Source organism: Symphodus melops (assembly GCF_947650265.1).
Source record: "Symphodus melops genome assembly, chromosome: 2".
Taxonomy (NCBI): domain Eukaryota; kingdom Metazoa; phylum Chordata; class Actinopteri; order Labriformes; family Labridae; genus Symphodus; species Symphodus melops.
This window is the reverse complement of record NC_136692.1, coordinates 25,476,285-25,503,785: the sequence shown is the minus strand read 5'-3', so window position 1 is coordinate 25,503,785 and position 27,501 is coordinate 25,476,285. Positions and strand designations below refer to the sequence as shown.

Here is a 27,501-nt window from a genome sequence, read left to right as displayed (position 1 = left end):
AAACATACATTTTCATTGTTTTCCCATGAACATTACACTGTGTGCGTAGTTCCCACGTTTATTGAACATAAACATTTCGGTATAGTCCAGAATTTGATAATATACAGACGAGAAAACCTTCAAAACATAGGAAAAACACTTCTGATTAGCACCTTGCCTTTGATCAAATAAAATAGCATAGAGAAGACTTTAAATCCTTAAAAGTCAAATATCAGCATATTGTCCAAATGAGACTGAACGGAATACTTAAAAACGTACAAGCAGAAAGTTACAGGACCCATTATTTCTGTGTACGGTACAAACAAAACTGTTCTGAAGCAAACATGAAAAACATACATGTGAAGTGCAAAGGGCAATTTGTGAAGAAATCATTTAATAAACGCACATAGCTGTGAAACATATCAACTCACATACATCCAGCTAATATGAGCATCATGACTTCACCAGCTCTGTTATTCTTCTAATCAGTTTACATAAATAGACATATCATTAAGCAAGCAGACCTTGGGAGGCAGTAGACCTGATGCACCACTGCCTTACCAAAAGGTTTCCAGGCGGATCTTGAAGTTATTTTCTTGATGCCTTACTGCAATACCATAGCGGAGCAGCGTTTCTATGTAGGGTGGCCAGAAGGTGTCGTCTATCTCCACATAGGGGTCGTGAGGTGTGGTCAGGACCTTGTTCATGAGCAGCTGTCGTGAACACAAGACAAGAGTGAAAGATTGAGATAGTTTAATGTAATACATTTCAATGAAATGTTTCTGTGCATACGATCATTACGAGAAACACGTTCAAATAGATTGTGTTTTTATAAAAATCTATTTGATAATTGACAACACCCTCCATAGAGACGAGAGGAAAATATAATTTCTTTGTTTAAAAAAAAAAAAACGGTTTTATGAGTCTTGGTTTTTTAGTGTTGCCATATGGACTGGACAGAGGTCAAAGGTTTGACTTATTATAGTAGGAAAAACAAAAGTTTAAAACATTTATATTTCCAATTGCCATGAGCAGTCAGCATCATGGAAGTGGCCGAGATGAAAAGAGAAAGGCAGCACTTTTAATGTTTTCTAAAGATTGTAACTTTGATTTGTCTGTAATAAACAGAGCTGCTTTCTTACCATCAAACACTTGTCCTTTAATATTTAAAAGTATTTGAACTCTATGAAGTTATTGGTTTTATTAGACTTATTATCAATGATTCCCTGGCCTCCTAAAATATATTAAAAGGAAAAACGGATCCATCACGTTTTCATCTAGCAGGCTTGACTTTAAACTAAATAATACAAAATCCCATTTCAATGTGTTTTAACTTGATGCTGTGCTGCCTCATTGTTTAACAACCTGTACAAATGTCATTCAAACCAGCTTAACAACTGGGATTCAACAAGTTACGGTCATTTGTTTCACCATAAAAAAAAACCCACTTCTCCAGAGCAGACAGCTCTACGACTCTTCTCTGTCATTGACACTGACTCTCTAAATGAAACTGGTTTTCGGATATTTTGCACAATATAGTGAACGTAAACTGGTCGGGAACAGGTCTTCATTAATGAAACCAGAGCGAGGACGAAAGTTTAATTTCCTCATTCTTGTCTTCAGTCAGTATCCCAGGTGAGAAGATTCACTGTTTGTCTAAATAAAAATCCCGTTTGTTATTCTATAGCCTATAAAACTCATTTTGGTGAACATGGCATGTCTTGTTTTATTCAAGGAGTATTGTGATGAAGAGGCAGCATTACACCGCAGGGAATAAGAGTCTACATCTACGTTGGGAGATATATATATATAATTTAATAAGGACTAATTAACCAAATAACAGGACCAAGGTGAGAGGACATTCAGACTGTTTGTGAATACAGCATGTTGGGGATAGAGCTAATGCACATTTAAATAGCCAGAATAAAGTTAACTGTTTAGTGAATATGATTAAAATGCCACAATTAGCCTAGTTTGTTCTTATGTTACATGTTAGGTTTAACACCTGTCCACCAGTTTTTAACCAGCAATATTATAATTCTGATTAAAAACAGTTGAATAGACTAAATCACACGCTGATGTGAGAAGCTGTTAACTTCTACAAACTCCCTCCTTTACCGTTGAGCAGTGTTACTTTTTCCTTCCTTTTTAAAACCTGTTCTTCATATTCCCTGAGGCTAAGTCCACACAAAGATGTTGTTATATTAAAGTTGACTGTTAAAGTACGAGGGCCTATTTTTAAGTCTTTTGTTGCCATGGTGATTCAAGTATTGGTGCTCCATTAATTTTGCGCTGAACACCCAGTGAGCTTACTCAGAGTTGATTTAACAAACTCAAATGAGCTGATTTGGAACCGAAAACTCAGAGTTTCCCACCTGAGGATAAATCAACTCAGATCTCAGGGCTAGACTGAGAGTTTGTTGAAGCTTCTTTCAGAAACATGGCCCTCAGATCTTATAGTTCATTAGAAAAACAGATGGTAACAGTAACAAAGAAGTGATGGAAGAAGACACCTGCATCTGAATTGATTATCAACTAAATAGTTATTTTGAACATCTGTATCTTATGTTTTTGAATCGTTGCACCTCTACTTAAAACGTCCCAGCGGATCATGTGGTAAGTCACAACCCACCTCAAGAATTTCATTAAGTGAAATCAAGTCTTCATTTAACTCTGGGGTGATGTTCTGTAAAGGAAAACAAAAAGGTGTTTATTTGCACCGGAGTTTGAAGAGAACAGGTTTTACATGTTCACAAACACATGATGGATCATAAAGACAGAAGCACATAGCACCTTCTTCTTCTTGTCTGAACTGGATTCATTCCGAGGCAGGGGGACGTGTTTCTCCAGGATTTCCCCGAGAGACTCCATTAACCTTTCCTCATAGATCTTCATCTTCTGAATTTTGGCCTTGGTGTCCTGCCATACACTGCAGCACACACACACACCATTAATACTCACATTCACTCATTTATGCAAAATGGCATTCTTTTTTCTAGTTTTTACTCTTCTCATGTTTTGTTGCCCCCGAGTGGAGACAGATCTGTCTGCCATCACACTCACCTGTGCTCTGACCATTTCTCCTTTTCACTCTGAAGTTGTTCAACATGCTCCGTGGCTGCTTTCAGCGCCTGTTTCTTCTCCTCCAGCCATTTCAGTTCCCTAATAGATGGAAATATAAAAATGAAGAAATAATGTCTGAGGTCTCTTCCACGGCCTGAGGAAGGACAGTAAGCTACTGAAAGCTTGCACTATAACGTAAAGGTCACTCACTGTTCTTTTGTTTCCCTCAGTTTGTCTCGCTTTGCTTCAGAGCAAGAGGCAATCATCGCAAGTTCAGAGCAAAGCTTGAGCATCTGTGAGAAACAAAGTTCAAACTTAGATTTCAGAGCCACAAAAATGTATTTAAATAGGAAAATTTCAAAAATAAAAGGTTTTTTTTTTTAAATAACGGGCCTTTAGCACAAAAACAAACCTCGTCTTTTCCAGCATGAAGTAAAACTTCAGAATTTCGTGCCAACACTGAAAAGAGCAAAATAAAAAATAAAAAAATCAACTCATTTAAAAATGCTAACTCAGCAAAAACAAAATGTCACAATCAAACTGATCTAAATGAAATAAACTTATCTTTTTATTTTTCTTGTTTTAAAATGTGGCATTACATTAAATGGTGATAAAGCTGTCATCCTAATTTCTGGTCATCTTACTTTAGATGCAAATATTGATACAGAGCTTCCATCACGATGTGAATACAGACTTACATTTCGGCTCTGTGGTCATCCACTGCTTCAGCTCAGCTTCTGTAGCCACCAGTTGATTCACTGACTATTGAGAAACAATGTCCACAATGTACAGAAAGTTCAAACAAAGTACCAAAAGGTCAAATTTGATGGACACTGAAACTGAGTGACAGAAGTTGTTGAATAGGCCTTTCATCCTTTTTGGGAGTGAAGGTTTGGGTCAATCTCGGTGACTCCTGTGGACATACAGTAGTGGCTCCATCTAATCTCTTTGCTGATCTTGTTTTGTACTGTACATGTGTAACGAGTGTTTTCTGATGAAATAAGTCATCCTGCTTCCTTCACTTACTGTCAAACACGTCAACAAGAACGGTTTCTGCAACATGCTGCAACTCCCTTTATTTCACACCTTCCTCAATGTCGTAGTTAAGCAATAAATGATGAGTGTTGTCGCTGTCTGCTCATCTGTGAGTCACACAGAGGCACCAGTATGTTACAGTCTGTTTATGAAACCGCTAAAAACTCCTCACAAAAAGGTGTCATCCCTGCCATGACTATTCTTTTCACTGAATCGAATGATGGCAGAGAAGCACCATTGAAACATTCCATCTCAAAGTGTTAACTAAATGCGTCTTAGATGTTTCATGAGAGGAACTTTGATAATAAGGACAGTCAGATGAACTCAGGCCAGCGTGGCACTGATGAAATGTATGAGTAAAAACTGAACATGAAGCATTTGTTAACATTCACACCACATTTACTGCATGTTGTCATCATCCGCAGTACTAGTTCAGAGTACTCCCCATGTAAGGAGTCATTACTCTGCACACAGGTTTACATGTTGGAGGTTGATGAGCCTCGAGCTGTCAAACCTGTTCCTCTGTTGTTTTGCTTGCTACATGTTTATTCCATCATTTTGCTGTGTAAACAATTGATATGAGACAAGTAGGTAGTTTTACCTCTGCAAAGGGTTTGCGTATAATTAAAGGCTTTATGAAAATTAATCAAGTAAGGGTGACACAGAATATCATCTTTACAGGGATATATGGGACCGTTCCGACCTGATATATCGGGCCGATATTGATATTTGAATATGAGTCCCACGGCACTGATCATGAAAGATATCCGAGCTCTTTAGATGTTCTCAGCTCAGACCGTCTCTCTTTGAGGACAACTCGTCACAACGATCAGACGAGATGAAACAGCTCCTTCTAGTTGATTAAAAGGATAATTCTTACATTTATTTTTTGAAACCTGACAGTGGTTGTTGCTTCCTGTTACAACTTAGTATGGCCTCAAAAATAAAACTGTTAATTATGATAATAAAAATATCTGAATCAATATCGGTACATGAATCTGATCAGAACTGAGGAAAAAGTGGAATGGTGAATCTCTAATTTTCATCCTGACTGAAAAACTGATGCAAAGTTTCAGTTTCTATTATCTCTTCATTCAGACTCGAAATTCAATGAGCACAAAGCCCTATTACAATGTGAGATAAACAATGAAAGAAAATAATGCTCAGTTAAAAGAGACAATCAATTAATTAGTCGTGTTAATTACAATATTATGATATTATCAATATATCAGTTCACGACTTTCCATGAATAAAAGAAATATGAACAGAACAGAAGCTAATCGGCCAAAGAAGAAGTAGACAGCGGGATGAAAGAAGACAGTGTTAGAGTCTAATAATGTTAGAGATGAAGAAGTAAGAAGTGAAACTAACACCAACCTACAGTAATTAAATACATTTATTCTGCACTTTACCTTTTACAGGGCTCTTTGTTTTCTTTCATTTATCAGATATTGTGATTTTTAAGATATCGTATTGATCTTTAAACAGTCTAGCTGCATATTCATAACATTTCTCTAATGTGCTAGTGAAGCCACCATGTTTTTGTTTTACTGTAGTGGCTCCTTTATAAGACCTTTATCTTGCAGATTTGCTGCATTGTTTATTGTTGGCCACATATTGTGTAGGGTATCATGAGTTTATCTGATTTTCTAACTCCCTGTTACCACCTACTGAATTTCATTTCTTTTAATGTTGTTTCTTAAATTGCATCACATGTTCCTATAAAACATCAACAAACGAAAGAAGCTGAATGGAAAGGCGCAGGTTTAGTAGAGTACATACAAACACAAACAAACTGAGGCGGACACAGGTCACGTGACCCCTCTCACCTGCTCCGGTGGATTCTCGCAGAAATCCGGTTCACACAGAATAATCTCGTTCTGAAGCTGTAACACAGAAACACACACACATGGTTTAAACAGTCTCAGATAAGGACAGCCTTACTCGTAGGTTTGAGTTTTTACCTTTTCCAGCCGAACAAACTGATCCTCACACATGTCCATCAGCTCGGTACGAGCCTCCTCTGACAGCTCCGCTGCTTTCATCTCCGTCTGAACCAGGAACAAAATGTGCCAACACAGAGGACAAATCAGAAACAGCTCTCATAGCTCACAGGTAAGTGTTTACTTTCTTTGGTTGGAGCTCCTGATGGAGACTGACTTTAGTTTGTTTACTTTAGCGTGTGACTGTGATAACTTCGGTCTTTTATGAACCTGTATGAACTACAATACAAAGTCAAAGGACGTGCAGCCTTACCATGATCTCCAAATACCACCGTTTGTCCCTCCACGACGCGGACTACAACAACAAACAGAAGAGCCTATTTTTTCAAAATACCGCCAATGTTGATGACATCACATCCGGCACAGAGAGGAACGCTGATTCTGCGCAGTAGGTTACTGCGCAAGTGCAGCTGAAAGCGTTTCACTTCTGCGGTGTTTTTACAGCTCTTTCAATTAATAAAGAAAATTATGGCAGTAATCTAGCCTAAATTAAATCTTTCTAAAGATATAAATATGTTTCATTGGTCTATACATATTATATATTGACCGTTAGACAATACAAAGAACCTGCTGCCTCTTTGAAGAGGGGCAGAAACCTTGCAGAAATGAAAACACATTAGTCTGTTCAGATGAAAATGTCTAACAAAGCCAAAGATAAATAGCTAAAGTGGACGGATAGCTCAGGAAGAAGAGTTGAAGAAACGAACTGCTTCACTTCATTATTTTTATTTTTTATTTTCTATCTTAAATATTTACCAGCCGATGCCGAATAATTGCAATAATTTACTTCTTGAGATTGTTTCCTACTTTTTTTCTAAGTTTTGCATTCTAAATAAAGAAGGTGCCATCTAAATCAAAAGAACATAGCTGATTACTACAGAGTTAATTTGTCCTAAGTAAAAATATGTTTTTTCTACTTCCCTGGGATGAAGTCCTTATAAAGTGCCAATGCTAGCTATACTAATACTAGAGGCTAATCTGTTAGGCTATTTACTTAAACTGAATTTGAGATTTAAACTGGCAAATTTATTTAAACAGTTTGCACTTTAAAATTAGGCAATATTTTAAATGTGAAGTTATACTTTGGAGCACTCTAAACTGCCTAAATGCTCAATCTCCAGTCAGGTTTTTCAATGTGACTATATAGAACTTTGTTGTACTGTCCTTTATCCTTTATACTCATTTATTACACTCATGCATTGCACAGGTCATACATTAGCCTTGTTTTCATTTAAGTCTGATCAGATATTTTAAATAACGAATGCAAGATAAACAAATATATGTAGCATATGCTTAAAGATATAAGTATGCTCTTCAGACAAATGCAAAACATATTACAGGATTAAACAATATTCATAATTTCTATTTGCAAAAGTGACATCATCATGATGGGGGGGGGGGGGGGGGGCAGGTTAACGTCACCTGCAGTGCTTTTCCTTTTGTGAACAGCAGGTGTCTCTGTTTCTCTGCTCAGTGTTCAAAAAGCTGGAAGGAGTTTGTCAACATCCCCTCTTCCTCTTTCCACTTCCTTCCTGTTTTTCTATGTAGTCAAGAATGAAATTGTTTAAGAATTGATTTATTTTTTCAAACCTATTAATGCTGGTTTAACATTTAATTTGAAAAATGTGTGTCAGATTGTGAAGGGCCTCTGTCTATCTCAGGGACACATTAATAGGATAGATTTTCCCTTTTCCACTCTACAGCCATTTAATCACTCATGTCATATTTTGTTTGAAAACATTTAAGTGCTGCTAATCTGTAGATTTATTTTACAAAAACAAATTGGATTTTCTGCACATTCTTATGTCAATGAAAACCAAAATGTTTTTTTCTCTTTTAATGCTTATGGAGATTAAATTATTTATTTCAAACAATCAAAACGTTAACTGAAGAAAGTCATGTATATAGGCAAGGCACGTTTATTTATAAAGCCCTTGTGATGCTGCGATACACATCTAATATCCCTTAAATATTTCATTTTGACACACACTGGTCTGCACTGTTTAGCCTATATACCTGCAAACTCATTCTTCCGTCATTATGTTAACCTCCCTGACCTCTACATGATCTTATCATCGACTGTATGATGTATGATATGACTGTAATAATTACACATCCCATTGCTCTAAGAGAAAGCTGTTAACTTAACCATTATTAAATAAGAGGCTTGCATTTCCCAAACTGCATCTTATTGTGTTGCCACCAAGCCTGCAGAAAGGGAAATAACCTTCCACATTGACAACAGTGTTTGCTGGTGTTGACTAGAATCTGCCATTACTTGTAACAAAACTGTATTAACAGTTAAGTCTCAATGAGGCTTACTCTCTGATTGTTGGATTTGTTTCACGATGCACAGACAGCAGCAGCAGCAGAGAACATACATGTATGTGTTTACTGATTTACCGTTTTCCAGCTAAAATCACACACAGCCTGGATTATTTGAATGATCAACTAGAATTTGATTAATATGCAAATTTCCAAACAAACTGTTCCATTTGAGCCTTCAGCACAACCTAATTAATCAACAGTTAAAGGAAATTAATACATACATCAATTCTGTCAGGAACATGCTTAGTTCAATCGCCCGTAAAATTGAAGTTTGAAGTATTAACTGGCTCCACAGGAAGGCTATGATTAAAACTCTACAATTCAGACAATCCAGCTGAACTCATTTACGGATCTCCTTTTTGTCTTATTCATTAATAAAGATGATAATAATGATGATGATAATAATATAATTAAATGAATTGATGAGTCATGCTTTTTTTTCTGTTTTAGGAAAGAAGACAGTAAATCGAATAAAACAGTACATAATGAGGTTTTCCATGAAGTGAAACTCTTACAACGTCTCAATTATTAGTTTACAATTTGCACCTGAGACTGTTGATAAACCGGGGATGGGGGGAAGAGAAAAAGAGAGAGAGTATAAAGAGAGGAAGGCAGCAGATGAAAAGAGAGAGGGCTGTACTATTGTTTCAGTAGGGACTCATGCATCAAACTTCAATTTTCCGGACGATTGAAGTAGTGATTTTTTTCCATCTTGAAGTGAAATACTGAAATACACTTAAGACCTCCAGATTAATTACCACGAAGTGGTCCCACAGACTGCAGTATTACTTATCACCAGGCCTGCCTGACAAGCACTCATAAAATAAGCAAGTGAAATCCATAAGGCTGCCTTAACTCTCTCCCTTCATAAATATGCCCGAGTCAGAAGAGGCTGCAGTGGACACACACATACATTATCTCTGTCCCTCACACACACACACACGCACACGCACACGCACACACACACACACACACACACACACACACACACACACACACACACACACACACACGCACACGCACACACACACACACACACACGCACAGATGACACATCAACAATAAAGGACTACTCACTATTATAATGGTACTTTTACAAATTGACATATTTCTATAAGCTAGTCAGTTTGCAAAAAAAGGAAACAGGATTTAATGAATTTGCATTTTTTTTGCAATTTGCAAGGAAACTTTGAAAAGCAAGTTTACCTTCAATCTACAAACCTGTGATGAATCTCAATGAAGGTCAAAATATTCTTAATAAATGATAAAGTGAATGATAAATGACTGATCAATGGTTTCTAACATTAAAAACAGTCGATTTAAAAACATATTAACACATTAATGGAGTAGCCTAACATTTTACCACAACCTCTCCATTAACTTTACATTACAATTGTTGTTTTGCTTTATTGTTCTTCATTATCTGTTTGTAAACCAGCTTTTACCTCTGGGTGCCTATGAAAGAGCTAATAGTTTCTAATTTACAATCAATAAACACTAACACGTGTGTTAAACTACATTATATTCATACAGCATTCATCAAATAATTGTAATGTGCTCATGCTCTTAGTTGGGTTCAAGTGAAGTGTTACAGATTTATATTTTATAAGGACTAATTTTCCCACAGAGAATGTACAATAGTTTCAGTCATATTAAGTGCTTACAGGTTCATGAACTATTCAAGTTGTAGTTAATAAAAAAAGTTAAAAATAAAAAAATAAAAACTTTGAAAGAAGTCAGAAGAAGACAGGTCTACTTATCATTTGTGCTAACAAAGAGAGTTAAACGGGAGGCAGCCTTTTCACTTTCACTCCTTTGGACACTCTCTTTCTCACACCACCATGTTTTCAGCTTCATTAAACTCCTCAAAGACAAAAGAAATAAAGAGACGAAGTGAAAAAAGAGACGAGAAGAAAACAAACAAAGGACTCCCTAACCAGACTTTGGCATAAATGTCACAGTCCAAACTCTTTATGGCTCCCTGCTTAACATTAAAAACAAAATCCATTTCTTGTTTAGAAACCCTTCTTGGACAGAAGTCAAACATATTATTCCAGAGCTAAAAAGCGGAGAAAGACAAGCGGCGCACAAAAAAGGGCCACTTTCATTGTAATTCATTGACTTGTTCAAAACGCCAGGCAAAGAAAAGGGCCAGACATTAACAGCCGCAGATGCCCTCATGAAGGGATAGTCTATGTAGGCATTATGGCCTTTGTTCGCACCCAGTTAAAGTGTTTAAAAGGAGGGTTAACTCAATCCATCAAATTGTCTGAATTTGTGAGGAAATTTCAAAAACCATATGGCCTCCAAACGTTTGCGTCCTTTTTGTGCGGTGGGACACACTTGTCTCAGTATGGCTGCCTGCGGGGGTCCAGCCCTGCTCTTTTGTGAGTCGTCCCATCGGGGGCCGCGGCTCATTTGTCCCCACTTTTCATGCTTTACGCTCAAAATTACGGCCCAGTCCCGCAGAACAAAAAAAGCCCTATAAAGGCCCAGAGAAACTGGCCCAAAACTTTGTGTTTTGGTGGCATCCTCGCCCTTTTTCCCCCGGCACCAGATTTGTGTTTCTCACATAAATTTTTAGCCCGAATGGAGAAACACGTCTAAGGGTCAAGAAGCCACGATACGCTTTTAGGATGTGAAAGGAGATGTGAGATTCCGGGCCACAAAATGTTTAAAGCACCAGAGTGGAAAAGGACACAAAGGGACAAAATAGTTCAGAATAATAACTTTATATAGGCCGCGTTTGATTGGCTTGCACGCCCGGATTTGGCACCGAAAGCACGTTTCTTAAATGATTTTTTTCTGAACCTATTTAGAAAAAACCAGGCTATTATATCGACATAAATCAGACATCCAGCATAATAAAACCAAGCTAGCCTTTAGTTGAAGAATTACAACATAAAAGAAATATTCAGAAAAGCCATTTTATTCCCATAGTAGCCTATATACAATACAGTCTGTGCATTGGTTTCAAATAATGTCCTGATTTCAGAAAGGCACTTACAGGTGTACAAAACATAACAAATTTAGAACCGTAAATCTATTGTATCCAAACAATACATCTAAAAGGAGCATATCTCAAAATCACCGCAAGAGTCAGTTTTGCTACTCGCCATCGATTAAACATTTCCATAAAACGCAAAATTGTGAAAGTCCCAGTTTGCCTCTCCGAACATCATCCTCATCTTCATCTTCTATTTCTTTTTCTTCCTCTTCACTTTTAAATCAGGGGTCACAGTCAGAGGAGGAGGAGTATAGGAGGAGAGCCGGCAGTGACAAAATGACTCGATGGCGATTTGGCAGAAAACACGAAAACAATTAAATAAAAAAAATATAATAATAATAATAATAATAAGGTAAAAATAAATAGATAATGATCACAAATCAAATCATGCATTTACATGCAAAAGATATGAAAAACTTGAGCTCTTTCACCGGAGTGTGTGAGGGTATAGGCCTTACAAGAAAAGCGATGGAACAGGTGTGTGTGTTTTGTGTTTCAATGTAAGGGTGCAGGTTTGTGTGTGTGTGTGTGTGTGTGTGTGTGTGTGTGTGTGTGTGTGTGTGTGTTGGCCTAAAGTGTAAAAAAAAAAATAAGTTACTCGTGTCATATCAGACCATATTGCTTTGATTGCAAGAAGTAACAGTTTGCTAATGAATAAAATATCACTGCATATTTCTGCTTCTGTGTTCATGCGTCACTATGAATAGTTCTATCTGCGCCGATATAAAAGTCAATACATTTGGTACATGTTCTCAGATATGGTATACAATATAAGCAGTAAGATACAAGTCCTCGCGAGGATTTTTAAAATCGTCTTTTGTGTGTCAGCCCCACGCTGCGCAATCAGTCATCCACATCAATCTCCACGTCCTCGTCCTCCGAGCACTCTTTACTCGTTGTGTGGTCTGAGAATGGCGACAGCGGCGATGAGCGCAGTTTCTGGGCGAGCTCGTGCTCCTGGCCTCCCCGCGCGGGGGACTCCCCTCGCGGGTGGCCCAGCGTGCCGTTGGCGCATTTCTCCAGGTCCGCCAGCTTGGCGAGCTTTTCCAAGGGGACCTGGCCGACGGCCTTGGCAGACTCCACGTCGGCCTTCATTTCCTCCAGGTCCCGTTTTAGCTTTGCTCTCCGGTTCTGAAACCACGTGATAACCTGCGCGTTAGTCAGGCCGAGCTGCTGCGCGATCTGGTCCCGGTCAGCCGGTGACAGGTACTTCTGGTACAAGAAGCGTTTCTCCAGCTCGTAGATTTGGTGATTGGTGAAGGCCGTGCGAGACTTCCGGCGCTTCTTCGGGGTGCTTCTCTGGCCGAACAAAGTCATCCCGTCCCGGCCTGCGAGGAGAGACAGAAGCGCGGTGAAAATCAGCACATGGTGCAGGTGCATCGCGTAAAAACCATCCTGAGGCAATAATAAGGCAACGAATACAATGTGAGAGACAGTAAAACCTCCCTCTCTGCTGGGAACAGGTCATTTCAAGAAAATTAACCAGACACCACTGGGAAATATTGAGCATCGCACACACGAGACACTTATAATAAAGAGTAGAGGCGGTGAGAAACAGACAGAAAAATTAACACGTCTTTGTTCGATTGCATATATTAGCAGGAAAAATATTAAATCGAGAAAACTAAAGAAAATATTTTCTCAGGCCATTAAAGAACTTATTTTTAACGAATTAATTGCACGACAGGGTGCAAAATAAAAGGATACGAACAAGAAGAACAGAAATAGATGCTTTAAAAAAAAACAAATAAAAAAACCCCCCAACAACAACTAAAGAACCTTCTTAGATCGATGTATATTTCGGGATGTATAGTACCTTCCGCAGCTTGTAACACGCTGACTTCCAGCCCCTTGAAGGTCTTGCTGGCCAGCTCCTCCAGCGCGCAGAGCGGGGAGGTCTGGGTGAGCAGAGCCCGGCTGGACAGGGGGATGCTGGACGGACGGTGCTTCTCTGAGGACGAGATGAGGTGAGCTGTGCCGCAGATCGTGTAACTTCGTTTCACCGACGGTTTGTTGAGAATGTCCTCGATGCTGAAGGGGGTCAGCGGCTTGTTGGAGTTGGCAGGAGGCGGCAAGTGGTCCAGCGGGCTTCGCCTCCTGGTTTCCACTGCATCACATTTGGCCACTTCTTTGGATGTCATCATTGGCTGTGCGCGGAGTTTGTGTGTGACTTTTATAGAAATATTTAGCGGGTTAAAAAAAAACGATACTATCGAGAGGTAAAAAAAAAAAAAGTCACATAACCGTTAAAAGGTTAAAAAAAGATACAGATAGGAAAGGGGGACGAAAAGAAAATCTTATTCCAAAATAGGATATCTTCAAAGAGTGGATCCTCGGGAGCAGCGGGTCCGCAGGAGTGAGATGCCTCCCTGAAAATGGCGAGGTCCAAAGAGTTGACGATTACTAACAAGTTCTCATTGATTGGTGGGTAATCAATTATCTCCAGTGGCACTTTCGCCCTCTTCCCTTTCACTCTTTGACTATGTTGCAGTCCAGTGCGGGGCTTTTTGCGACTGGGGGTGTCCCATTAATTAGGACGCATGGCTGGAAGGAGGAGGAGCCCGGCGGAATTATAATGCTTTGTGCTCTTATCATCTTTGGTCTAATTTAGTCGTGTGCTGAGATACCAGAATAGGTTTGTGAGGTAAATGAAGGGAAGCAGAGAGAGAGAGAGAGAGAGAGAGAGGGAGAAAGAGAGAGAGAGAGAAAGAGAGAAGGATAAAGGGGGAGCTGTAAGGGAAAGAATTAAAACCCGCAGATAATTTAAGCGTTTTTGTGCGTCAATCTCAAGTTTTAGCCAAGGAGTTTTTAGGCTTTTGTTTAAAAAGTATTTGGATTACCCGGATGTTACTTAAACGATGAGTCGACTCTGGTGTTATACTAGTTGTCGCAGGTAGTCAGAAGGATATTTTCTCGACTCTAAGCGCGGATGATCCTTTGTTTTGTAAAGGTAAAGTAGAACTGGGCCATAGATCAGCTGTGATGATTCCTCCTCTGGGGTGGGGAGAAGGAGCAGCATGCATCCCTCACAGCTACGCCAAACCCGGGCCATAACTCAGGCGAAAGGGCTTCATTTATATCATCCGAGAAATATTTCATCTCCTCTCAAATTTCCCCGCGTCCTCCAGGTTTGACAAGATGAGTTTATTTTGAGGCTGCTCGAAAAGTCGCGAGGGGCTCCATATGCATAAACGAATTTACGCAGGCGCGAGGACAGTTTGTAGGATTTTTTTTTAATCTAACAGAAACGAAATATTCTGTTTTTTTATATACTTCCGTTTAATTAAATTTCAGGTGAAGTTTTATCTTTAAACCATTAAAGGCTCCGATTTTTCTAACAACAAACACTTTATTTTTATGACACAAACATCATTAGCTTACTTATTGTTTTTAAAAATATATATAATGCTATCATTTTCAAGTCGGTTTCATTTGTTGTCGGAGATATTGCAAAATACTAAAGGTATTTTAGTATCCTATTTTAATCATCAGTTTGTCCTTTATTGTTTCTTTAATTCGATGTTGTCAAGATTTACGTCACTGACGGAAAAAAACCCAAAATATCAACATATTGATGATGATGGTGATGATGATGCTGAAAGGTGGAGGATAGGAACATTATTTATTTATTTTGACAATTTAATTATTTAAATAATAGTTTTATTTCCCATCCTTTCTTTGGATCCTAAGACGTAACGTTTCTGATAAATAAATAATAAATAACATAGAGACGTTCTATTTCGTTTTTAAGACCTGTTCTTTCCATTCTTTTACTTTTAAATAATACAACACATCTAGACAGTTTCACTTAAAAAAAAACAACAACAAAAAAACAAGGAAAAGAAAGAACATTTATCTTGTGCAGTCACTTTGAGAAGGTCCTATACGTTTCACAATCAGGTCACAAAATAACAACAACAAATAGAAGCAGTAGTTGCTGCTGGCAGGAGTTCTGCTCTGATTTCAGAGGTCACATGTTGTAGGTGCTTGGAAAAGTGACCGACCTTTGAACATATTAAACCTGAAAATATTTAAAAGTTTTCTTTTGTAGCTTTCCAATTACTCTAAAAAATACATTATCAGAACGAGTATCAAATATTTTAAATACACAGATATATAAAAACAGAAATACTTTTCAGCAGAACCATCTACATTTGTAGATGCAATTAAATAATTAATTAATGTCTATTGTGTATAATTACAGCTCTGAAATAATGGAAAACATGTAGGAATATTTATAATATAATATATTATGGATGTAGGCTATAAAACTGAAACTTAAACTTAAAAGAGCATCACAATAAAAAAAATACAAAAAAATAAAAACGAAAAGTGTTTTAATTAAAACTAAACAGTTGGATCTATTGTTGTGGTACAAAAAAAAAAAAGAGGAAGTGACCTTATTTTCTGTGCGTCCAGCCAGCTCAGCTGAGTGGGGTCTTGGTGCCTGTTTATGAAAGACAGATATTTGTGGTGCTGTGTGTCATCATCTCTGTGTGTCGCTCGCCAAGGTCAACGACATGGCCAGCCTCTCAGCTCTGCTTCAGCCACACAGCTTAATCTCTTAATCTAGCAGACTGTGCAGGGGAAAAAACACTGCTCTGAGTGTCTGGAGCACAGGACCATTTATGATATATTCCTTTGTGGGTTTGCTTTTTCTTTTGATTTTTCAACTCTGATGAGCTATTATTTAATTCATATTTCTAGTAAACCTCAAACAGCATCAATTGACCATAAGCCACTAATTCATATAATCTTTAAAGCATTCCTGCTATCTGCTCCTTTAACACAACAGTCCTTATTTCTGCCCAACCAGGTGTTGATTTAGGTCGTCCACACTGCGGTCACTTAGCTTATAGAGTGTCAACCTGCAATGTGAGTGAGCTCATGCAGTGGGACACACTTTCAGTGCAGGCTCAGACAGCTGCAGGGGAAACAATCCACTTTGTAGCCATCTTGTGAGACCCCAAAGATGGGTGTCATGTCTCCCCTCTCCCAAAGGCCTGCCTGTTATCTCATATGACACCAGATATAGATACAGAGAGGGAGAGGTGTGTGTCTCAGTTTAAAACATGTCCTGTATAAATCACATGTCATTACAGAGGTCAGTGGCTGAGGAATGCCATTGGCTGGTTTCATCGCGGGGGCCAGTCTGGTTGGAGGAGAGTGGATTTATCTCGCCGTTGGATCTCAGGAGAGGTGGCCATATTTTATGTGACTAGAGATGTAATAACAGGCCTCTGACAAATCCCTGATGGCTCGGCTTTTCCTGCCTCGCAGAGCCGGAGCCATGCTGCTGAACAGAGGACCATAAGCTGCTCCGTTATCATTGCACTGTGCTGCTCAGAAAACGGTTTTCTCAAGGGTGTGGAGAGCTCAGAGCTGACTTAAACTACAGGCTTGTTAAAGAGTTCAATCAACCAAATCACAAAATATAATTCTCACATTTACCTCCATCAGTATCATACCATGCATGGCAAAATATCAGCCTCTAAAACATCCAGATTTATTATTGACAAAAATTAGTATTGCATTGTTTGTAATTTAAAAATATACAGTAAAGACCAAATTTCCCCAGTGAATAAATTCAACTAAAAACTCTTCAGTGAGACAAAGTCACTTTTTAAAGAAGAAATTAAACATTGTGTCCTCAAACCAAGTGGAGCCCATAACTGATAAAACAGACCCCTGAAGAATGCAACAGACCCAGTGGTTTCACTGTAATCGCAGACTGTGCTCTGACCATGTTGGCTACCTTCTGGAAAGTTTATAATTGAAGTTCAAAAAGTTGATCGAGATTAAACGAGAGCTAGCACAAGGTGTAATGCAAGCACAGATCCAGTGTTCACTTTGTAGACGACGTGGATGGATCTGTGCACAAAACACTGAAAACACTCACACATGACGGATATTAATAACTCATGTTAGGTAATAATATTAAGGTAACTTGTAAATCAGTTTTAAACTTACATGCAGTCATTTCCGGTTTTTTGTCCTTTAACACAATAAACCTAAAGAGTATAAATATGATACAGCAATGGGTTCATAATGAAATAACATATGGCATGTTAATTAAAAGGAAATGTCCGACGGCCACTCCCACATTTGGTTATTTCTCACAGAAGTTCAGCTGTGCTTTGGAGGTCAGACAGGAAGTGATATGAGGGCAGGCTTTAGCTGGGGGTGTGTTTGGGGGTGTGGCTTGGACAGGTGAGAGTCAGGAGGTGATGGGAGGAGAAGGGACTTAACATAGCACTGAATCAATTCACTATTTTACACACAATCATGTCTAAATAAAAAACAACGTTAAACATGGGCTTTAGCTCGAATGACCTTAAATCAGAAGTTTAAATATCCAGAATATATAACGACTTCCCACTGAAGAAGAACTGACAGCAAACGCTGTTCAGAGTGCAACTGGGATGAGTATCTGTATTTTTTATTTTGGCACACATTCTTGTGCATATTTAGACAATCTAGTTTTTCAGTTGTCTTAACATCACACCATTGCTTTCCGCCCACCCATCATCATAGAAGCAGACGTGTATTTGAGCCAGCTCAAAATTAACCCCAAACTATCTGCAGAGCAGGTATGAAAATAGAGGAAGACTTTTTTCCGATCCTTCACTTTATAAAGATGCAATACTAAAAAAATACGCTCCAATGGTAAATGTGTTTCATTGAAAATTGGACTCATCCTATGGAATAGAAGTATTGTAGACAAACTGTAGCCAACTGTAGCATTGGAAAAGAGGAGAAGCCAGTACTTAAATTAGGATGTTTGGAAGTATGTATATATTAAAGCACCTCATTTAAAATGTATTTTATTGTTAAAATGTTCATTTACAATTTTAAATACATGCATTGACCTTATAAACTATCTACTAAAAAATAGTGCAGATAACAGAGGGAAAAAAGTCAATTACAGACATTTACTCAATGAGAAATGTCCCTGTTTTATATTCGGCTGAATTAATCTGCTAAATGAAAAATTACTTATGTTTAAGTTTTCAACATAAAAAGGATCATTTTTACAAGATTTGAAAAAAAAAAAAAAAGAAAATACAAAAGTTGACTCCCTCCTCCCGTTTCAATGCCTCAAACTTGCTGTGAAAAACAAATAAAAAAGCAACATAAAAAATGACATCATCAAATGACCAAATCTGACTTTTCCCCTATGCAGGATAAGTAACAACAGGTGCAGAGTGTCCCAAGAAACACAAGAAGAGCTGAAGTGACCCCATGTGGAGCGTCTAATGCAGAGTTACTTTCTGCTTAAGGAAACCTTTTCATGGTGTCTGACTGAGGTAATACAGAATACTCTCATTTATATGGACTCTATAAAGACCCAGTCACTCATTAAATTGTTTGACACCAATGATTTAGTGCTCATAGAGTTCAAACATAGTGTTTCTGTCCTTAGAGTCACACTTCTGAAGCTGAGCACCCTCAGATCTGTTTTCTGTGTCTCACCTGGTGGAGCAGTTGTTCCTCTCACACTCGTCTGCCAGCCCAGAACAGACTGGCTGCACGGCCCTCATCACACTGCTGTGGTTTGGGGCCTGTACACTTGTTGTTGGCGCAGGCTGAACATTCCTAATTTACAGAAAGCACACTTTGAAACGGCACATATGTGCAACATTGGAAATGAGTCCGAGCCACGCCTATACTGACCACTGACTCTTCTCTGAAAACATGTTTCTCTTAGTTTTAATTCAACATACACTCATGAAATAACTCTTAAACTCTACATGACTTTGCATCAGTTTAATGCAACAAAATTAGGCATTTTCTCACCATCCAATATTTTCATCTTTACTTCATTGGCAATCAATTATTCACCCAAATGAGAATCACCTGTGACATCATCAAAGCCACTCTCGTAATTTAAACGTAAACAAGCCAGACTGGAATAGTCATGTAGCATCGCCATGGATTCTAAGGGGAATTCACCTATTGGATTTTTGCATTTAGTTGGAGAGCCAAAGTCTCAAAAGCTAAATAAATTGGTTTGAACCTGACATGGTGTGCCTTACTTTTTGTGTTTTATTTTGTTTGAATTCCCCCCCCCATGCAGTTTTCTCTTTGCTGCTTCACCCTCACAGGCTGCTGATGGATCCCTCCTACTGCAGCAGACAGTGCTTCATTTCAATGTTCTCCCCCTCTCGTCTACACTTCAACATAAAGCACAGTAAGCAGTGATGCTGAGGGATGGTGTTATTCAGGATGGCCAGGGTGGAAAAAGATTATTCACCGCCTTTGGTAATAAAAACCGCCAGAGGAGAACTGCAGAGAATTATGACAACAATTCTTTAGTTTTAATCTGGGGAGGCTGTTTTTTTTTCATGCAAAGAGAATAAAGGGACCTTGAGGTGAAAAACAACAGAAAATCCAATTTGTCACATCCCGACGTGTAAATACCAGCTGCATTTCTTTTGATGAACTGTTTGTAAAATTATGCATGAGCTTGATCCGGCTATTTGTTGCTTACTTTATAACGAGTTGTAAATAACTGCTTGATATTTTCAACCCCAGATCTCCCCATAGTTTAATGTTTCTAAAATTCAAACGTCAGATAGATAAATCAGATCTTGAATGGATCATACATAGAAGTCCACCAGGCCATTCTAATTACATGTAGTGGGTTTGTGTTGTGTTAATTCAGTTCCCCATGGGGGCTTCTCCAATATGGCGGCATGGGAACAAATGCTGACAGGTCAGCTGTTCTTTCTGTGAGGAGAGGAATGTCTCTCTCTCTCTCCTCCTCGCTCCCTCTTCTTCACTCTCTCCTTCCTTTGTCAGTTATTTTCCTCTATTTTCTCTCTTTCTCTTTCTCACTCTTCTTTCTGTCAAGCATCCCTCCCAGCACACACACACACACACACACATGCACACACATGCACACACACATACACACATGCACACACAAATGTTGTCTTTGAGGGATGGCCTCTGTCTTTCAATTAGCCTGCGATGGCCCTCTTACAAGGCTGGCGTCTGGCGAGTACGGCCCGCAGCAGATGCTGCTGTGGATTGGCCGTTCATCTGCAGCCTGCAGACTGTATTGAATAGTCATTAGGGTGGAGCTGACTATTCATGACAGGAGAAGTGGCTTTGTGTGGGAGGGGATGCTACTACATCAGGTTATCTTTATTCTCTTGTTCTCTGTGGGGTTTTTACAGTGTTCAGAGTGGGGGGCTGTGATTAGGACAATAAACACATAATGAATGGTGGCTCTGCTTGACAGTCATCAGAGAGGGATTTCTTTTATTTGAGTTGTCAAAATGCTTTTTTTAAATTTGATTTATGTTGGAGAGGAAGAAGCAGGACAGATAAGTAACAGAAACCCCCCTGATGGGCTGAGGACCACGAGCCAGCCTGCTGCATTTGTGTATGATTTGTCGACTCTCAGTGGGTCTACACATGAAGCACCTGGCAACCCTGCACAGAGGAATATGGTGGCTGCCATGAGCATACAGCAACACACACACAACCATATGCCCCCATTGTCATTCCAATGAGCTCGGACAACATTCACTCTCCCCTCCTTTCAGCGAACACTATCAATACAAACCCCATGTGGAGGGGCCCAGGTCAAGAGGATGATCACTACAAAGTGGCCCAAACACACACAGAGGCCTGAGCATGCACACACACACACATGCATACACACACACCACACACTCACACACTGCTCCTCCTCCCCCTGCCGCTCCTGAACCCCCGTAGGCTGGACTGAGGAAATGTGAATTAGCTTCATCAATGCAGAGGTTAACATTGCGCAAAGACGATGTTGACCTCTCGTTGTATTCTTGGTTTGATGTCTTTCTTAGGGGCCAAACGCTTATGAATAAAAATGGCGAGGGGAGAGGTTGACAAAGGGATTTGCCTGACTAATGCCGAGGGAAAACCCCTGAGGGAGAGCCTGGTTAAGCTCAGCACTGCTGAATCCCCCCTGATGTATTATCAATCACGGAGAGACTCACACTGTGCTGTTATTGTTTCTGCCATAATTGTGTCACAATAGCTTTCATTTGTCTCTGATGTAAAAGTGTCTGCACTCATCATGCTAATGTAGTGACACACATGAATATTACACGTGGCAACCTATGGCGTCTTCTTTAACATGGACCATTAAAACGTACAGTACACATATGTGCTGTCTACATAGTCATAAATAATTTGATTTCTCTGTAAAGTGTTGAAATGAAATGGTTTATCAAATCCAATTACTAAAATGACCATTTTATAAACACTAAATATAAATATAGATACATTTAGTTACATTTTCATATCCAGTCTTGCAAAAAAAGATTTGGCATACTGTATATTTCTGCTGCCACTATTAAAAATGGAGATCAATGTAATAAGAACATTTTTTATAGGTACTATTTTTTTTGGTCGGAGATAGTTCCAATGATAAAGTTCATCACTTGTCGTCACTTTGCCTCCATTAAAAACAAAACAAAAAAATACCTTGATTTAACGAGACATTTTAGATAAATATACCATATTTAATTTACAAAACATTATTGAGATTGCTCAAGACATGAGTGAGAAAAAGTGTTGTCCGTTGAGCCGGGGCCCTTCAGCCCCTTTTCTAATGCAAAAAAAAAAAAAGATCTGACAGGCGTGAGCTTAAGTCATCATTTTCTACCACAGAATCAGCACTAATTTTACAAGCACCTTTAAAAAGGATTTGCTCACTTCCTCCATAAAGGCGTTGATGTTAATAGCCAGTGGTCAGAACATAAACAACAGAAAACCCGGGGCAAGAAGGGTGAGTCGGGCTCTCAACCTTTAACCCTGAAATAATTGAAAAACATGTCCGTGTTGGTTGGTTACACAACGACACAGACCCGTTTGTTTAAGTGTGATACTAAATTAAAAAATAAATATCGACGCACAGAGAATGTGTCCCATTTCATAATCAAAAAGCTCCTTTTGTGGCTTGTTGTGTTGGTGAGTGTGGAGGCAGGTGCTTGTCTTTGATTTTTTGTGTGCAAACAAATTAAAGACTACACACTCCCACACACACTCACACATTTTCTGCTCCACAGGACCCGGCCTTGTCTTTACGAGTTTATTAAGAGCGTCTTATTTTGTATCACGCTCTCCCAGCAAAGAACCATATCCCTAATATATCACACTGTTATTGTGGGTAATTAAGTCCAAAACTTGGTGGCTTGCAGTGCCCGTTGTGCATAAGCAAAATTGTCCATTTTAATTGCAAAGGAAATATTTGCCTGCACTTTATCTAGCGTGAAAGATAGTATCACTCTTCTTAATATTGAAGGAGGAGGAGGACCCGCAGAAGATAGCCTGGGCATTCATTATACTAACAGTCCCCTTTAAAAATGAATGGTAATGAGACACAACAGCTATTTACTTTGCTTTAATGCTGTGGCAAGTAGCTTGCAGGACCCCCCTCCCTCCTGCAAAACCCCCCGCTGCTGCCCAAAGCTTTTTAAATCTTCAGACTTGTTACACTGCAAAAAACAACATTGCATTAAAAATGTAAGAGATAAAAGTCGAGCTGGGATGGAATTCAACTCCTGCTGATTATCCTGCTAATCAGTGCAACACGGCATCTGCTTTCCATTGCTTCTGCCTGCCATGCACGTTCAAACCTCTCTTTTTTTATCCTCTTAGTCTATCAATCACGATTCTTTCCCTTTTCCTTGTTTTTGTCTCTCTCGTCTCAGTGTGCAGTGTTTTTCGAGCCCAATAACCTGCCTCTCTCTCTTTTTTTTCTCTCCCCAACAGATGACTGTGGCCTGGAGGAGGAGGGCTGCCATTCATCCAGATCTGTGCCTGTTCCTGCCGTTTAAACCCGAGCAGGCTCGACTAATGCCCCTGCCTCACTTCTCTGCCACGCTGCTGCTTTATAGGCTTTGTTCGAGGCAGCTCCTCTATCCCCCCCATCCATCTTCCTCCTTTTTCTTCTCCTAGTTCCTCTCTCTCTTTGCTTCTCTCCTCTTTTCTCCCGTTTCTCCTTCTTCTTTTATGCTTTTATTGACCTGTTTTACCTTTACATCCCACCTTGAAATTTCCCTTCTCCTTGTCCTCCTCTTCCTCCTGTGAAAAAAGGGGGCCTTTGACGAGAAGTCGGTGGCGTTGAGCCGAAGAGGACACACTCCACTTAGATAAATATCCCCATCGCTCTGAGCAGAGCCAGGGAGATTTATTCATCCGCCGAGCTGGCAGAAAATTGACTTGTTTCATGGGGGCAGGCTAGTGACGCATCGCCATGAGAGGCAAAGAGACAGGAGGAGGGAAAGGAGGGAAGAAGGGAGGGGGGAAGGAGATATAAAGAATGATAAAGAGAGGAGGCACATGGAGAGGAAGAGACAGAAAGGAGGGAAAGGAACACGGAAGAGAGAAACGAGGGGGGGAAAGCGATTTAGGGAGAGAGGAGGGAGAAAAACGATAAAGAGAGATGAGAGAGAGTGATGTCCCTCCTCTTGTACCAGAGGATAAAGCCAGTGGGGTGGTGAAACAGTGATGAGGGAAATGGTACAGCTGACATTTATATAAGAGGATATTGATGAAGCAGAGACAATAGCAGACTCAATCCACTCCTCCTCTTCCTCTTTCAGCTCCTTTCTCTTGTTTACTACTTTTCACTCCTCCTCTGCTTGTCTTTTCTCTCTTCAACTCTCTCCATCTTTGCACTGACAGAGCGCTGTTATTGGCCACTACATCCTCATTGAGAGAGAAGGGCCACAACCTTGGGTGACTTAAGACTACAGCGGCCAATGCATCACAGTGATAATCTCTAGTTTTCTTCTTCACACACACACACACACACACACACACACACACACACACACACACACACACACACACACACACACACACCAAGCAGAAAAACTACAGTGTTCCTCTGTTTCATATCGCCTCCATGCTAACACAGCAAATAGAGAGGAGATGAATGCTGCCTCCCATCGGCTTCTCTGAAGAGGTGTAGTGAATGGAGGTGTGTGTGCGTGAATGTATTTCCGTGTGCTTACTTTGTGTGTGTGTGTTTCTGCGAGTGCGTATGTGTTCTGGGAGCGATGGGGCGTGGAGGATTTCTGCTTGTATCAGCACCTAGGCTGCACTGAGAGAGAGGTATACAGGGGAGAAAGATGGGGGAACTGGGAGTCTGCTGTGTGTGTGTGTGTGTGTGTGTGTGTGTGTGTGTGTGTGTGTGTGTGTGTGTGTGTGTGTGTGAGTGTGAGCGAGAGGTAAAGCGAGTGGGTGGGGGTGGCTAACAGGGAGTGGAGTATAATTTAGTCGCACCAAAGCTCAAGGCTCATGTCAACCTTGGATAGGGACCCAGGATGATAATTTGAATTGGGAATTAAGTCACCAATCAATGGTTATGCTTATGCTGAATCAGTGGTTTATTAAGGGAAGAGAACTCAATCATCTGGTTGTGTGTGGGTGTGTTTGTGTGTGTGCGCAGGTACTGCTACGCAAGTGTGAGAAAATGTAAGCTTCATCTCTCTGTACACATGCACGTTTGATGCCATATCTACACTGACAAATACTCCAAACTGAATGATGATGTTTTATCTGTTTTGTCTACTGATGGCACAAATGTTGGACATATTATAGTGGACTGTCTACAGAAATGTGATGCATTAATGTTGACTGTAGATGGACATCACGCCTTTGCCTCTATTATGACTAATGTATGTTTGTCAACCTTTACATTGGTATACCTTCTAGTTTGTCACCAGAATAGTTTTCACCTCTGTCAGGAGAATCATCTGCAGGGCTGTCAGCGCTAACGCGTTAATGCTGTTTTGAGCGTATACTTTTAGTAAACTAGCACAGAATCTCCCTGTCGTCACGTAGACTCATTTTACCTGAACAAAACAACTCAAGTCAAAAGTCATATCCATCATGTGGATTCATGTGTGACTGTTCCCTTTAGCTGTTTTATTTTACTTTTCGATCCGTAAATAGCCTTTTTCAAGTTAATGTTTTAACCTGATGTGATTTTTTTTTCAAAACAAAAGCAGCAAAAACTATGAAAATGCAAATCACACATATAATGCATAAGGTGTAAAACATTAGATTAATGTCATTTAACTTTTGAAATTCAGCGATTAATAGTGATTAAAAAGAATAGTCTTTAAGTGCCTGGATTGGAGAGCATGTCCGCATCTGATCCTTTGTGTTCAGACATGATATCTTTTTATTAAGTCTAAAATATATGGATAAAAATCTAATAAGTATGATAACGCGCAGAACATTGGACCAACTGATTAGACTTATAGTAACGTTTTTTTGATTATTATTATTACATTTTTTTGTATTCTCTGTAAAAAAAAAAAAATCAGTCGAGCATTTGCTGACTTAAATATCACAGATTTGCCTTTAAGACTATTTTTTTGTTGTAGTTTGTCTTTTTTATTTGTTTTCACCATAGCTTGCCTTTTACATGTGATTGTCACACACTCTTTAATGCAATATTGTAGCATTCATATTTGTAGTCTTTGTTTCATGTATTGTTAATCTTTATTATGTTTATGATGGTGAAATACAGGTTGGTGATTTGACTGCAATATCACAAATATTGGTTAAAACATTAAAAAAATACAAAAAAAGCAAAACAAATGCTTTGATTAGGACGACTCAGCTAGCTGGTTCAAATAAGAGGCTAACACGTTATAATAACCATCATGAGTCAATGTTTGTTATTTTAGGGTAAACAAACAAGGAAATGATCGTAAATAATGTTTGCTCATTTTTTTAAAGCTATAGTTGATGTTCATAGTTTATTGATACAACACTTTATAAAGTGTGTGTTAATGATTGTTAAACCTTAAAGAGATGGTTTATAGAACATCTATAAACATTACAGATACATGGACCAGATATTTGTAACAATTTGGTAATGATTAATCATCCATCCAGCATCCAGCATCCATTCACTTTTATAAAGTTGGAAAAGATAATTCCCAAATCATTATGACCATCCAAAAAAATGTCTCTAGATTCTCTACACAGTTTTTATGAACCATTTACAAAGTCTGATAAACATCAGTAACAACTTAACAATAAGCTTCCAGAGAATGATTGTAGGTTTACAAACCAATTATTGACAAATATGTAGTCCATCTATCTCTGTAATGTTTATCGCTGTTTTATAAACCATCTTTTAAAGGTTTACTAATCATTTAGTCATCATTACCAAACTCCAAAATATTATAATGTGTGCATCAACAAACAATCAATTTACCCTTTATTGATGGCAGCTGTTATAAAGTGTTACCAATAAGAGAAATATTGGATTATTTGTTAAAAGGAAAACAATATTGACTTTTAGTTTCAAGTGTAAAGCTCTATATGTTTTCTTTCTAAAGGTAACGAGGCCTCTCCTTTGAGTCCTTGTTCAATTTTTAAATGAGCTGAACTGATTCTGAAATAATTATACTGAATGTAATTTCATTTATATTGAGTGGTGTAAAGATTACAATCTTGAAAACTGGATTCAAAGGTGTTAAGGTTCACATTGATACAGAAAATGAAAGAGGTGAGGCGATAACACGACACAACTGGATACGAACATTGCAAGAAGACAGGGAACTAAATAAAAAGCACAAGCAATATGATGCAGCATTTAATCAACACCACAATAAGAAGCTCCAATCACCTCCCCTTGTTGAAAGAAAAAAATAACATTAAAAGGCCAAACCTCACTGACACGCTGGTTAGCAGTCCTGAAAGGTCATAATTTGTCTCATCCCATTCTGTCAAACAAATCACATTGTGAATCTTATTGTGTCATTACATCCCTAGTTGTACTGCCTGTAATGGAAGCTTGTAGCCATGCATGTTAGTTTGTTGATGCTTTTGTGGATTTTGTATTCCTTCACAGTCTGAGTCTTTTCTGTCTATTCGGCTGTGTGTGATTTTAATCTTGAAGAATTTGAAAGTGCCATTTGCAATATTTTTTAATGACATAAAACACAAACTTTGTTGATTTGTCAAAGTGGTTCTTCATGAGAAATCACTACAACCATTTAATCCAAGCTGACCAGATCCGTTAAAAACCAAGTACAAGAAAGCTCCAACTGCTTAAATACAATC

The 27,501-nt window shown here is 38.9% G+C and overlaps 2 protein-coding genes and 1 long non-coding RNA gene across 3 annotated transcripts; 1 reads left to right on the top strand and 2 right to left on the bottom strand.

The window, feature by feature from the left end:
* Nucleotides 1-44: 44 nt before the first annotated feature.
* Nucleotides 45-6,465, bottom strand: cenpk (centromere protein K). Its single transcript, XM_079337291.1, has 10 exons — nt 6,334-6,465; nt 6,042-6,128; nt 5,907-5,963; nt 3,741-3,804; nt 3,455-3,501; nt 3,253-3,335; nt 3,043-3,141; nt 2,773-2,908; nt 2,612-2,665; nt 45-692 (listed from the first exon to the last, which is right to left on the bottom strand). Exons 1-10 carry the CDS (start codon nt 6,334-6,336, stop codon nt 537-539), a joined length of 786 nt encoding a protein of 261 aa, XP_079193417.1. The 5' UTR covers nt 6,337-6,465; the 3' UTR covers nt 45-536.
* Nucleotides 6,466-11,336: 4,871 nt separating this feature from the next.
* On the bottom strand, nt 11,337-13,991 carry lbx1b (ladybird homeobox 1b). Its single transcript, XM_079337313.1, has 2 exons — nt 13,232-13,991; nt 11,337-12,743 (listed from the first exon to the last, which is right to left on the bottom strand). The coding sequence occupies exons 1-2, from the start codon at nt 13,557-13,559 to the stop codon at nt 12,259-12,261; spliced, it is 813 nt and encodes a 270-aa protein (XP_079193439.1). The 5' UTR covers nt 13,560-13,991; the 3' UTR covers nt 11,337-12,258.
* LOC306819767 lies at nt 13,293-17,513 on the top strand. The gene is made up of 3 exons (XR_013778607.1): nt 13,293-13,382; nt 16,518-16,614; nt 16,696-17,513. It is a non-coding gene; the product is annotated as an uncharacterized lncRNA (long non-coding RNA).
* The last annotated feature ends 9,988 nt before the right edge of the window (nt 17,514-27,501 follow it).

Excerpts from the sequence above, each read along its gene's own strand:
- cenpk (XM_079337291.1), bottom strand. Across the intron at positions 3,805-5,906 it reads GCGAGAATCCACCGGAGCAG|TCAGTGAATCAACTGGTGGC; the intron begins GTGAGAGGGGTC and ends GTTTCTCAATAG. Across the intron at positions 3,142-3,252 it reads CTGAGGGAAACAAAAGAACA|GGAACTGAAATGGCTGGAGG; the intron begins GTGAGTGACCTT and ends TCCATCTATTAG.
- lbx1b (XM_079337313.1), bottom strand. The coding sequence starts at position 13,559 with ATGATGACATCCAAAGAAGTGGCCAAATGTGATGCAGTGGAAACCAGG. Across the intron at positions 12,744-13,231 it reads CGTGTTACAAGCTGCGGAAG|GCCGGGACGGGATGACTTTG; the intron begins GTACTATACATC and ends CTCTCCTCGCAG.